General features: G+C 41.4%; 1 protein-coding gene across 3 annotated transcripts in view; it reads right to left on the reverse strand.

Moving 5' to 3' along the window:
- LOC113960653 (ubiquitin-associated protein 2-like) overlaps positions 1–14313 on the reverse strand; it is a 110238-nt gene that overhangs the window by 57766 nt on the left and 38159 nt on the right. For all 3 annotated transcript variants that reach the window (XM_027670323.1, XM_027670321.1, XM_027670320.1), the window contains exons 9-11: positions 9782–9849; positions 7774–7972; positions 6599–6803 (exon numbers count right to left, since the gene is read on the reverse strand). In XM_027670323.1, the coding sequence (XP_027526124.1) occupies positions 6599–6803; positions 7774–7972; positions 9782–9849 (472 nt within the window). The remainder of the gene's footprint in view (positions 1–6598; positions 6804–7773; positions 7973–9781; positions 9850–14313) is intronic.

Here is a 14313-nt window from a genome sequence, read left to right on the forward strand (position 1 = left end):
ATTCCAATGCTTGACAACCCTTTCTGTGAAAAAATTTTTCCTACTATTCAATCTAAATCTCCCCTAGTGCAACTTCAGTCCATTTCCTCTCGTCTTGTCACTTGTTACCAGGAAGAAGAGACCACCCCCCACCTGGCTACAACCTCCTTTCAGGTAGTTGTAGAGAGCAATAAGGTCCCCCCTGAGCATCCTCTTCTCCAGGCTAAACAACCCCAACTCCCTCAGCCACTACTCATAAGACTTGTGCTCCAGCCCCTTCCCCAGCTCCATTTCCTTCTTTGGACTTGCTCCAGCCCCTCAACTTCTTTCTTGAAGTGAGGGGCCCAAAACTGGACACAGGATTCAAGGTGTGGCCTCACCAGTGCCAAGTACAGAGGGACAATAACTTCCCCGGTTATGCTGGTCACACTATTGCTGATACAAACCAGGATGTCATTGGCCTTCTTGGCCACTGGGCACACTGCTGGCTCATGTTCAGCTGGCTGTCAAAGCATGTCCTTTTCTGACAGGCAGTTTTCCAGCCACTCTGTCCCCAGCCTGTAGCACTGCATGGGGTTGTTGTGACCCAAGTGCAGGACCCAGCACTTGGCACTGTTGAACCTCATAGAATTGGCCTTGAACCATTGATTCAACCTGTCCAGATCCCTCCTACCCTCTAGCAGATCAACACTCCCACCCAACCTGGCATTGTCTGCAAACTTATGGACCCAGACAACAGTGCACCCGTCCAAGCTATGAGCAGTCAGTTTCCCCAGGAGAATATTGTGGGAGACATTGCCAAAGGCTTTATTAAAGTCCAGATAGACACATCCACAGCCTTTCCCTCATCCCTGTACCTGGCGCATGATGGCACTCAAGATGTTCTGCTCAGTGACCTTTCCCAGCACCAAGGTCAGGTTGACAGGTCTGAAGTTCCCCAAATTCTCCTTCCAACCCTTCTTCTGGATGGGCATCACATTTGCTAAACTCCAGTCTTCAGGGACCTCCCTGGTTAGCCAGGACTGCTCATAAATGATTGAAAGGGGCTTGGTGAGCACTTCTGTCAGCTCCCTCAGTACCCTTGGGTGGATTCCATCCAGGTCCATGGACTTGTGTGTGTCTAAGTGGTGTAGCAGGTTGCTGACCATTTGCCCTTGGATTATGTGGGCTTCATTCTGCTTCTTGTCCCTGTCTTCCAGCTCAGGGGGCTGGGTACCCTGAGAACAACCGGTCTTGTTATTAAAGACTGAGGCAAAGGCAGCATTAAGTACCTCAGCCTTTTCCTCATCCTTTCTCACTATGTTTCCCCACACACCCAATTAAGGATATTCTCCTTATCCCTCCTTTTGCTGCTGATATATTTATAGAAACATTTTTTATTGTCTTTTATGGCAGTAGCCAGATTAAGTTCTAGCTGGGCTTTGGCCCTTCTAATTTCCTCCCAACATCCTTGTAGTCCTCCAAGTTGCCTGCCCCTTCTTCCAAAGTTAATACACTCTTTTTCTTTTGAGTTCCAGCCAAAGTTCTTTGTTCAGCCAGGCCTGTGGTCTTCCCCGTCGGCTTGTCTTTCAGCACATGGGGACAGCCTGCTCCTGCACCTTTAGGATTTCCTTCTTGAACAATGTCCAACCTTCCTGGGCCCCTTTGCCCTTCAGGACTGCCTCCCAAGGGACTCCATCAACCAGTCTCCTAAATAGGCCAAAGTCTGCCTGCCCTCTGAAAGTCCAAGGTAGCAGTTCTGCTAATCCTTGTCCTCACTTCTCCAAGAATCCAAAACTCTATCATTTCGTGGTCACTGTGCTCAAGACAGCCTCTGACCACCACAACACCCACCAGTCTTTCTCTGTTCACAAACAATAGGTCCAGTGGGACACCTTTCCTAGTTGGCTCACTCACCAGCTGTGTCAGTTCTCTTCCACACACTCCAGAAATCTCCTAGACTGTTTCCTCTCTGCTGTGTTGTATTTCCAGAACACATCTGGCAAGTTGAAGTCCCCCATGAGAACAAGGGCCACTGATCATGAGACTTCCCCCAGCTGCTTATAGAATATTTTTTCTCTGCCTCTTCATCCTGGTTGGGTGGTCTATAACAGACTCCCACCACAATATCTGCCTCGTTGGCCTTCCCTCACATTCCTTCCCATGAACACTCAGTTGTCACCATCATCAAGCTCCAGACAATCAAGACATTCCCTAACACACAGGCCTACCCTCCGTCTCTCCTTCCTTGCCTGTCCCTTCTGAAGAGTTTATAGCCATCCATTGCAGCTTTCTAGTTGTGTGAATCATCATCCCACCATGTTTCCATGATGGCAGCTATGTCATAGTTTTCCTGCTATACAATGGCTTCTAGCTCCTCCTGTTTGTTGCCCATGCTGTGGGCATTGGTGTAGATCCACTTCAGTCATGCCACTTTTTTGGGGGGGAGAAGCCCCAATTCGTGTGTGATCATTCTCAGGCACTTCTGGGATTTCTAACACATCAGTAACCCTTGTGTCTTTGCTACCACATGGATCTCCATCCCCTACCTCCACTGAGGTGGCAGACCAAAGGACCTCACTGGCACAGCATATGTCAAACATTGGTGTGCTGCCCATAGGCTTCTCTCTAGTGAGCCTGGCTTTATCCCCTTCCCCCTTCGAATCTAGTTAAAGCTCTCTCAATGAGCCCTGCTAACTCCTGTGCAAAGATCCTTTTCCCCCTTTGAGACAGGTGAACCCATCTGTTGCCAGTAGGCCTGGTGTCATGTAAACTGACCCGTGATCAAAATGAAACAAAATTCTGCTGGTGACACCAGGCTCAGAGCTAGGTATCAATCTGCTGGCTCTTCCTGTTTCTTCCCTCATCATTGTCTGCAACTGGAAGGACAGAGAAGAACACTTCATGTGCTCCTGATCCCTTAACCAGTCACCCCAAGGGCCTGAAGTCTCTCTTGATTGCCCTTGCAACTTCATTGCTGCTTACCTGAAAAAATCAATAATCTGAGTGTCACACCAGCATAGAAAGCTTTCTCACCACATCTTTTACCTGGGCCCCAGGGAGGTAGCTGACTTCTTTAAGAAGTGGGTCCAGTCTGCATATGAGGCCTTCTGTTCCCTTCAGAAGGGAGTCTACTATGACAATGACTGGTCTTTTTTTCTTTATGGAAGCAGTCTTGATGCAGGGCATAGGCTGACTTAACCTCAGCGACACCTCCATGCTAGATATACTATTGTCCTTTGTCATTGTTCAGTTCCACTTGCAGAGCCTTGTACCTATTATGCCAGGGCACCTGGGGAGGTGGGGTAGTCACAGATGAGACGTGCCTGCTGCATTGGTTAGGAACTTGTCGCCATTACCCCCTATCCTTTAAGTCACCATGTTAAGCCAAGCAGAAAGAAGATAGGAAATCTTCTCTATCATGTGTCTTGTCTGCCTGTTGGGCCTGTCCCAGGAAAGGTAGGGTTTGGTTCCACTAGTCTCTCTCTTGCACTCCCTGATACTCTTCAACCTACTCACCTCCTCCTGGAACTCTGTCACTAAGCTGAGGAGTTTCTCTACCTGGGCACATCTCCCACAGGTTTTCACACTACTGCTGTCCAATACTGGCATAAGAGCAGGACCCACCCTGCAGCCTGACACCTGGGTAGCAGCATGTTCCCATCAGAGCTCTGCCTAGACAGCTGTTTCAGTCATGGTGGGTGCAGAGCTTAGAGAGGCCGTGGCTATCTGCCAGGTGGATACCATTGCTCCCTGGTTGAGCTGGCAGGGCCTTAGCACCCTTCCTGCATGCCCTCCCACACAACCTGCCACACCATGCCCTGGCTGAAGTGCCACAGGGGGTAGCCGCCATTACTCAAGGCCTTGTCCATGCCTCGTCAGCCACTCTCATGCAAGCTGCCAGTCTCAGCATTCTCCTGGGGTTTCCCCAGCTCAGGACACCATCACCAACACCCCCCTCATAGATCCCCTGCTCCGTTGCAAAATGCACCTGCACCAGAGCTGCTTACCTTGGCTTTCTTAAAAAATATAAACCCAAACCTATTCATATAGTCATGTAACAGTATCACACATTAGGCCTCAAAAACTGTTATAGATTATTTTAGTCAAACACTGCAAGTTTCACTGCAACTGACTGTGCTGATAAAATGTGACTACTTTCAAGGGGTCTGGAGTTGCAACTTAGTGGTATTATGAGTTAGAGTTCCCCTGCCCCTACAAATGAGATTTTCAACACAAATAGGAAGTCATCTACCATCTCAATATGGCTGAAAGTCAAGAGACACTGGATGCCGACAGACTTTTTCCCAAGACTTCCCCTTTCATAGTTTCAGACACCAAAAGTGTCTTAGAGCACTGGTCAACAACTGTAAGAGATTCACAGCATTTGCAGTGTGAAGGTTCTTTTATCCAGTTGAAGTACATTAGAAAGAAACTTAAAATGTACATAAAAATTTTTTCAGAATTTCTGCATGTCAAATATTATAACTGCTACCAAATTGGGTGCTTACCTATCTGGAAGCATACACACAAGAGAGATACAAGACCTATCACTCTTCACAGTGAGAATAGTGCTAGGAACTACACTGCAAAACCCAAGTTTGTGTCATTTTTACTCTTTCTACTAATTTTACTGAATTAAATGAAAAATCCATACAATTATGAATAGACAAAATGCATCATTTAACCTGCATCATTTTCAGCACACATAGACTTCACACTAGGGAAAGAACACTGAGATGTGATGCACATTGTGAAGAAATTATATAGTACTCACTCAAAATTAATGGAATGATTAGAAGAGAAAAAATTGGGGAAAAAGACAAAATATGGTGCAACCTAGAAGCAACATAGGCACACTGGAAATGGGTATTTTTCAGGATTTGTTGAGAAAAAAAGTGTGCTGGTTTTGGTTGGGGTAGAGTTAATTTTCTTCCCAGTGGCTGGTATGGGACTGTGTTTTGGATTTGTGCTGAACATGGGGTTGATAGGATAGAGATGTCTTTGTTATTGCTGAGCAGGGCTTGCACAGAGCCAAGGCCTTTTCTGCTTTTTGTACTGCCATGCTGGGGAGGGGACTGGGGATGCATGGGAGGCTGGGAGGAGACACAGCTGGGACAGGTGACCAACCCCAAGTGACCAAAGGGATATTCCAGACCATATGGCATCATGCTCAGTATATAAAGTGGGGGGAAGAAGGAAGAAGGGGAGGACATTTGGAGTGATACTGTTTGTCTTCCTGGGTAACCGTTGCACATGATGGGGCCCCGCTCTCCTGGAGATGGTTGAACACCTGCCTGTCCATGGGAAGCAGTGAATGAATTCCTTGTTCTGCTTTGCTTGTGTGCATGGCTTTTGCTTTGCTGTGGCAGGAGAGCCTACCCCAATCAGACCTAAAATCCAATCAGAGAATGCATACAATGCAAACCATCATGCAAGCCATCATGCAAGTTCAACTGCTTGCGCCAGGGTGCTGTCTTGATGTTGATTATACTAAAACCAGCCTGGTTCACCAGACTTTGAATACACATCCTGCTGTTGAAACAGGATTTGACAGATAAGCTGGTAGCTGGACTGTTAATTTGTGTGACTAGCAGTTAATCACTTTATACTATAAAAGTCCAGTCCCCTTTAATATAGTCAGATTCTTCTAACATAACCCTTCTTGGGGTGTATGTGTGGAGATTCCTCCCTTGGGTGGGGATGCCCTACAAGGACACTCCTCGAGGTTAAGAGGAAGAGATCTCCCCATGAGCATTGGTATGGGTGAGTTACATCAAATCTCTACTTAATAATTATTTCTTTTTGCTAGCTTTACTATAATTGCTTTAATAATTGCTTCAATATAGTGCATTATCCTATCTTATACTATACTACTAGTAGTTTTAGCATTTATATTGTTGTGTAGTAAATAATTCTGATTAAGATCTTTTGTCTGATCATTTGTAATAATAAATGATTCATTTTATATAAATATTCTCCTTTGGTTAATCAATAAAACCTGTGGGACAAAACTGGTTCAATCACACCTCTGTAATTCTTTAAATTTAAACTGTTGACATAATCTGAGGCTAAGATAGGATTCAGTTGCACCTAGGCTCCTCTCTGAGCAGGGGTTTCGAAAGCAAAGGAGTCCTTTCTGCACCTCGTGACTCAACGGCAGGACTTTTATAATAAATTTTGTCTAAGCCTTCCACTCCCACCCAAGACATTTCCCTATTAAACTGTCTTTATCTCAACCCACGAGTTTTCCAGTTTTTACCCTTCCAGTTCTCTCCCAGATCCCACTGGTGGAAGAGTGAGCGACCAGCTGCATGGGGCTTGGCTGCTGGCTGGGATTATATCACAACACAAAGTCACATCAAAGTTCCACTTAAATATTCAAACATATTAAATCAAAGATGTCACTACATGAAGGCTCAACAACCTCTAAAGATTCAGTGACATTTATAGATAGGTTTAATACTCGTAATGTCTATTACCAGTGACTAAGTGTAACACTTACAATACTGTAACCAATTACATTATTAGGATTACGGTTTTTTAAAAAAGCTTTTCATTTAAGGCCATTTTAAACTGTTATTTGCTTTAAGAAATCTTATAGACTAACAGAGAGAGAAAGCTATGTCAAAGCACTTACCAAACTGACTAAGGACTGAGGACTGAGTAATGGGTGGTTTTAAATCCCAGGATGATGTGGTAGTGGTGGTAGAACTATTATTGTTTTGTTGAGAGGTAAACTGACCCAAACCTGGAGATTTCAATTGGTCCAAGATTTGAGATCCAGCAGAGTTTGTCAATTTAGAGGACCCAAGTTCACCAAAGCCAGAACAAAGAACTGCAGACTACCAAAAGACACAAAAAAATAAAAAAAAAAAAGGGAAAGAGTGGAGGTGTGTATTTAATAAATAATTTGAACATAACCATAGGATCAATGCCTACAGCTGGTATTTATCAGCAACTAAAACCTCTTCAGTCCTAGATTACTAATAAATCACAGAATCACAGAATTGTTAGGGTTGGAAGGGACCTCTGGAGATCATCCAGTCCAACCCCCATGCCAAGGCAGGGTCACCTGGATCAAGTGACACAGGAACACGTCCAGGTGGGTTTTGAATGTCTCCAGAGAAGGAGACTATATGACCTCCCTGGGCAGTCTGTTCCAGTGCTCCCACCCTCAATGGAAAGAAGTTCTTCCTCATGTTGAGGTGGCACTTCTTGTGTTTTAGTTTATGACCAGTAAAAAAATCAGCAGTTGGAGCATATGACCAGATCCTCTCTGGTTATCACTGATACAACTTCCATCACTGATTACAATACTGATTTTCTGTAACCATGCATCTCAAAATAGCATGTATTTACTCATAGTTTCATTTATTCTCTGAAAATCAGTTCAAGTGCCCAATTTCAAGCCCTCACAATTGACTCAGAAATAATTAGGTTTTCACAAAAAGCAGTCAGATATGTGCTTGCAAATAACACATCACAATTTTCTGGCATAGAACTCTTCACTATAAACAAGTGATTTCATCCTAAATACGCATGCAGTAAACGCATCTGCTCTCTACTCAAAAATTAATACAAGTACTTCATGTGAACCAAGAAACAACTACTTAGCAAAACCAGAAAGAAAAAGTAATCTCTATTTTGTGTGTGTGTGTGAATGGAAGGAATAGAATTAAGAATTCCTTCAACATCTGCAACCTGAATTTTATAAATACTGAAACATCTCATGATATGACCTGTACTGGAAAAGTTATTTAACCTGAAATATTTACTCATGAAGAATATTTAGAAAGCATAACATAATTTTACCAGACTTTGAGGAGAATAAGAGTTTACAGCACTGGAGTTGCCACTTCCTGATGCCATCTGGGTGCTGTGCTGAGAATTTGTGAAGACTAGGGCTTGGCCAAAGGTCTGCTGCTGGGGAACCTCAAATGAGTTGCCTTCTGTCTCTTGGGTAAAGGTCACAGGCTTTTCAGGCTTTTGAAACAGTGTTACCAAATCAATGCTATAAGACAAAGAAAAGTTTGGAATAAACACAATGATTAGACTGTGCTAAAACTGAAGAAAGCACAAACAATACTAAAGCTGCTGTACCAGCAACAGAATTATTACTGATTAACAGTCTTTTCAAATATTGCTTGTCTGCCATTCAAAAGAGGCAGAATAGAGGTTTTTGCCAGAAAATTCTGCTAGCTGAAACCTACCATTACAGCTAGAATATAAATTGTCTTTGCTCTCATTTCAAACATTATCAAATTTATAACATCATGTATCACATAAATAACCTATATGATTAATACAACCAAGTAACTGGAGAAAAGTCATAAAAGATACATTGTATTTAAGCTGCAAACCCATTATGTATCAATAATCCACATTCTCTGTATATCACGCTATTCCTTTAAAAAGAGCAAGGGATAAAAGTCCTACCTTTGTATGGGGTGGGTATTAGGACAGTAAAGAATGAAGTCACATGCAGCAATTGAGTAAATATGTGATTGTATGGAAGTCACAAGAGCAGCAGAAATAAAAGCTAAGTTTTTTATAGTAGGCACATATCCAAAATTACTCTGCCACACATACCTGAGCAGGATGAGAAATGTGAATTTTCTTACATTTAACAAGGTTTACTAATGCCTACACATGTTTAACACAGGTTTATCCAAAGAAAAGCAAAGTATTCAGACAATAAAACAATCTACTTAAAAAATTCTGATTTAAGTTTATCCTAAATATACCACAGGTTTGGGCTGAAGAGCTGCTTCCAGCACTTTGATTAGCATAGATTTCTCAATGTCCAAGCCTTTCTTATGGCAAGTAAAAAAACAACCAAACAACCAAACCAAAAAAAACACAAAACAAAACACCAGGATTCTAGTTGATGAACTAAAATATTTTCTAACATAATTTGAGGGACATCCACTGGAAGAATATTTGCATTAAAACAATGAACATATGAGCATATCACAGAATAGTTAGGATTGGAAGGGACCTCTGGAGATCATCTAGTCCAACCCCCCTGCCATATCACCTTTAAGAAGGAAAGGAATGGAATATAGACTGTAAGTCAACTGGCATCATGCCTCCTCCAGGTCACACCCATGTTATAAGGAAAATTTTGCTGCAGTCTGAAGTACAGCAGTACAGCTGTATCAGGATGTTTGGGACCATTAGGCCATCTAGTTTTCAGATCTCATGCTATCCAACTACAGAAGTCTTACCTTAACCTGCTCTCTGAGGCTAATGCAGGCAATTGATTCCACATAATTGGCCAGGCATTTGGTGAAGACAAAGGCAAGCAAAGGCAGCAACTGCCATATTTTTCATTCTCTATCTGAATTCTATATCATCAGTTAAGGGAAGAAATTGTGATGGCAAAGAGATTTTCCTGGTAAGCAACACAAGCTTTTCTGTCAACATATTTGTCAAAGCACTATGCTCTGAACACTTTCTGAATCTACAGGGGCAGGGTTTTCATTTTCTGGACAGCAAAGCCAGAGCTTCCCTTTCAACAGCACCAAAGTTTTCTTCCAGGTTACTTTTGTTCCTGCCTATAAGCAGTCTTTGTGCAGAAGACAGGGTCTTGTCAGTATTGTGTTCACAGATTTGGTAAGTTTGACTCCACTTCTGTAGTCAATAATAGGTAACACAGGAACCCACAAAAGCAAGACTTTCGCAATTTTGAAACTAGTTTGACCAATCTCTGACCAAGGCTGCCCTGTGTTTTAGTCAACATTTTATATGTGCAAGCTAGCATTGCTTCACCAAGCAGAAAGTTTTTAAGGTATAGGGAAACCGTGGAAGAAGAGCTTACCTCTGCCTAGGAGTCACATGATTCTCAGCTGGAACAGAGGAAGCAGTGAAGACTTTTGTTTCAGAAAGCTGAAAAAGTGTGTGGGGGAGAGTTATTTTAATCATACACATGCTCACACTTCAGTTCTGCGACATCTTCAGAAATTCCATCTTGGTCATGCACTTTTAAGATAAAAGTAAAGTCAAACTATCATTACAACCAGTTATGCTGCAGCTCTGCTTAAAAAGACAAAAACGTAGTCAAACTTCAGCAAAGTCTTCTCCACAGAATTAAGTACCAATTTAATTAAAGTGTTAGGAAATTTGATCTACTCAACACTGAATAGTATACTAATGTAACTACATCAGTTTGGGAAATAGTTTAACTGAAAACTATACCACTAGAAAGTAATTAATGTGACATCTGGTATATCATCAGTGTGCAGACATAATTCAGGACTCCGTAGAGCAGCTCTGATAAACCTTGTTGCAGAAGTCTAACACATTGCACCATTCCCATTAATTTCATGTATCCCTGTGTTTTACATTTCAGTTCACATCACTGGTGGAGGCAGGTTTGCACTCAGGTATGTACAGTGAACTAACGTTCGTGGTTCCTTCTTGGCAGTTCTGCGAGGGGTGGTAATAACATCTTAAATAGATTGTTCTGCAAGTATGAGTTTAAAAACAATAATAAAGGCAGAACTGTGTAATTGCTTTTACTAGTATAAAAAGTCAGACCATCCACAGCAGAAAACTGTACTGCTCCCACCATGCTGTTACAATAAAGATAGATACTTGCACAGGTAGTTGGGGACGAGGAGCTGGTTGGTTGGCATTTTGGGGGGGAAAGGGGATGATTTTGGATTGTAGGGGGGTTGGTTGTTTCCTGTTTGGGGGTTTTTTAATAACTTTTCTATTGACAGGAATACTTGCAAACCAGAAAAAGTCTTAAACCAGTACAGGTTTGATTTAACAAGGCAGAGATATGCACAAAGAATCCCTTTAGAATGTGACATTTGAATCTAGCTCTTCCAGGAAACGATGCCTTTTTAATTGCTAGCAGCCCAGTTTAAAGGACATCACGGACATAAGCCAATTTCATCTGCCATCCCACAGGCAGCTCTACTGAAAGCATGTATGTCCCTGTACATGATCATCTGATTGGTATTCTCCTGTGAAACACTTGATTTAAGCAGGATGCAGAAGGTCTGACTGGGAGCAAATCACTGTGCAAGTTTCGAGCTGGCTTCCCGCCAAGTCTCCAAAACTTGACAACAAGACCTACTTCCCAGAGAGGGAAGGAAAAAAATCCAAACAACCAAAGCTATAGTAAAAATATATTTTACATTTAAAACAGATATATACAGTGAGAATATTATATATATCTATAACCCCAGAAACCCCAAATAGCTTCCCAAAGGGAAGAGGGGAAGGGAGAAGGGAAAGAGGACAAAATAGGATGAAAGGGACAAAAACAAAACAAGTCTACACGATCTAAAAACATGGTAACCAGCAAACTAAAGAACTGGCAAAATCTCACCACTTCCCTTGAGAGAAGCAGGACGTCTGGACGTGGCCCAGCACTCTCCCTTCACACATGGCAGACAACAGCAGTCACTGTAGGCCTCAGCTCCAGATAAGCCAGACCAAGACAGGGACCCACCGTTCTCGAACCTCGCCGGAAAGGAAGAGAGCGAGCTCTCTTATCTATGCCTTATTTATACCCCAGGTTACGTAAAGGAATAGCATGGAATACTTCCTTGGTCACTTTCCTAGTTCCTTCCTGGTTACAAGCTGGTCTCCAGGAAGGCCTAGACTGAAACCATCACAATCACTTACTACTCAGAGGTGAAGTTCAAATGTTTCATGTGCTCTCCTAGCACTACACTGGGTCATGAAAAAATGCCACCATAGTTCCTTCCTCCATTTCCTTCCCTTCCTGCCAATGCAACATATTTTAATCCCATATTTGTGGAACCCAACTTTGTTCTGTGCATAATGCTGCCAGCCCGCAACTCTGTGTACTGACCAAAACAAAGAAAGAAGATTCAGCTCAAGCATATTTCCAATTAAAAAGGCTATTTCTCTATTGCTCAGCCCTTTCCCCACCATATGTGTTATTTTAGAACAACGTGTACTGTACTTTCTGTGGTGTCATGAGACTCCTGCATTATATGGCACAAGGTCAGTTAATGGCACAAGCAGCAGCCTATGGTTTGCAATCTTTTGGTTAAATAGCAAATTCTTAGTAATGTCAACAGTTTCTTATGCTCACAAAACCCAGGATAAGACTAACCATGGTCAAAACATTGATGAATCCTGAAAACTAATCAAATCAAGGAGCCTGAGGATGTTTGTGACAATGCAAAAGCATGCTCGATGTGAGAGAGAAAATGTTCTCTTCAACTGAACCAGCATGCAAAATAGACATCTCCAGCTACCGGCTTGGCTACATTGAAGTTTACATTACACCCTGTGGCAAACTCACTGCCGCAAACTCCAATCAAGCATCTAATTCAGAAGTCTGCTGGGATTACAGCATTTGTCAAAACGTGCAGCAGAAGCTGAAAAGCTTTATTACACAGATGTCTTTAGCATTTCTTAGAAGTAATATCAACTCCTAACAAAGTTATTTATGCTCACTGTACACTACACTAGCAAATCTTCCACTGAAGCTCTGGCATGTTCACACTGAATGAACAGTTGTGAACCATTTGCAAGCAGTGGCCTCACAAGGGTATTTCTGTCATCTGCAGTGAAATGCCTGTGCTTTTCAGCTCCTGTTTCTATGATAAAAATAATTCTTCAATCACCAAACAGACAATATATTTAACAACTAGCTATCAGCTCCTATGACCAGTTGATAAGTGAGTAGCACAGGAAAATATACTCTGGCATTCTCATAAAAACTCAACAGCAACAAATCAGAAATAACAAAACCTTATTAGTGTTTTGATATGATGTACTGAAGGTAAAGAAATTAAAACAAGTTCTCACGCTGCTTCCTGGTAAAGGAAACACTCCCACTAAAATACGTTATTTTTTTTTAAAGTGTTACCATTGTTTCAAATAAAAACTAAGACTACCAATACTGTACAGAAAAATTTTGCCTTTATCCACTTTCTAGCAGTTTGTATGTATTGTATTTCTCCTCTTCTGATACTTTCTGTAGTTAAACTTTATTTTAATTAGCCGGGAGAATATAATCACAATTTTAAGAGGAAAATCCAGAGCCATCTACAGAAGTTCAATATTTGTCTGGTCCTTCATTGTCTATACAACTTCCTATTTTCACTGCAAGTAGTTTCCTCTATTAATTAGCATGCTGACAACCTACTATACTCACTCAATACTCACTACTAAAGATAAATACCAGAAAGGACTATTAGGTCACAAATCAAATCATTCTCAGGTCAAACAACATGAAATTTCACTCACCTGCACCTAACTTGTATCTGACTAGAGAACACAACATTTAAACAAAAATATTCTTCAGAAAAACACTTGGTCTTTACCTGCAGACAGCAAATACATCAACTTCCTTGGTTGTTTCAATCATTAGTCATGCTGCTAGAATTGTTTACTATACATTTAAATGCATGGCTCCATTTTCCAGCCACAGGTTCATATTATGCCTTTTTCTGCTAGACTAAAACAAGAGCCCATCATATGCTAACCTTTTCAGATTCAGTAAACTAAAAATCTCACTCTCAAACACCAATACTATCAGTAAATATTTCCAGATATTTTCCACTTTTTTTGTTTTGTAAAAGCAATGAAAAATTGGATGTAGTATTTCAGAATCAAGTTCAGGAGAGTCCACATACAAAAATATAAATCAAGAATGATTAAGAGACAGGGAAGAGTGACTATGGTCAAAAAGACTACAATAGGATTTTTTTGTCACAGCATCAGCCCTTTAGGAGATCATGCTGACCGTTCTTTTTTCATCATCTGCTACAATGCTGAAAATTTTTCAGTTGCTGCTTTCTAGACACCAGTCCTTTATTCTGGAGGTGTGCCTTTATTCCTATTAAACAAATGGGCACTTGGCTATATTAAAGTATTTTTCGTTTGAACAGGTCAAGTCTAGCAGAGGTCCAGATTTCTGTATGACTGGTTTACTTTTAATTGCATTCCAATAATTTTTTTATTTTCCATACATTTTATTCAGCAGTGATCTTATTTTTACTTCCAAATCATTGATAAAGACACTAGATTGCATCTGGGCTGGGACTGGATTCCTTTATAGCCCTCCTAGAAATGCTCATGTTTAATAAGGGCCCTCCTGCAAAAGATTATTGGCTGAAATTTGCATGGCAGATTTCAATCCACTTAATGTGTTTCATGAAAACATGTAATTATATTTAGAAGAAAAGATGTAGATTAAATCTCTTACAAGGACATACTCTATCTTCAAAGTTAACTTGTAATTTACTTTAAGACCAATATCAGGTTTATTTGAAGTGAACCTATTTTCATAAAACTACACTGAATGACACAACCTGCATTGCATTCTTGCGCTTCCTTTTTTTTTTTTTTTAATCTGAT

This window comes from Neopelma chrysocephalum, unplaced genomic scaffold (assembly GCF_003984885.1).
Source record: "Neopelma chrysocephalum unplaced genomic scaffold, ASM398488v2 Primary Assembly neopelma1_96827, whole genome shotgun sequence".
Lineage (NCBI taxonomy): Eukaryota > Metazoa > Chordata > Aves > Passeriformes > Pipridae > Neopelma > Neopelma chrysocephalum.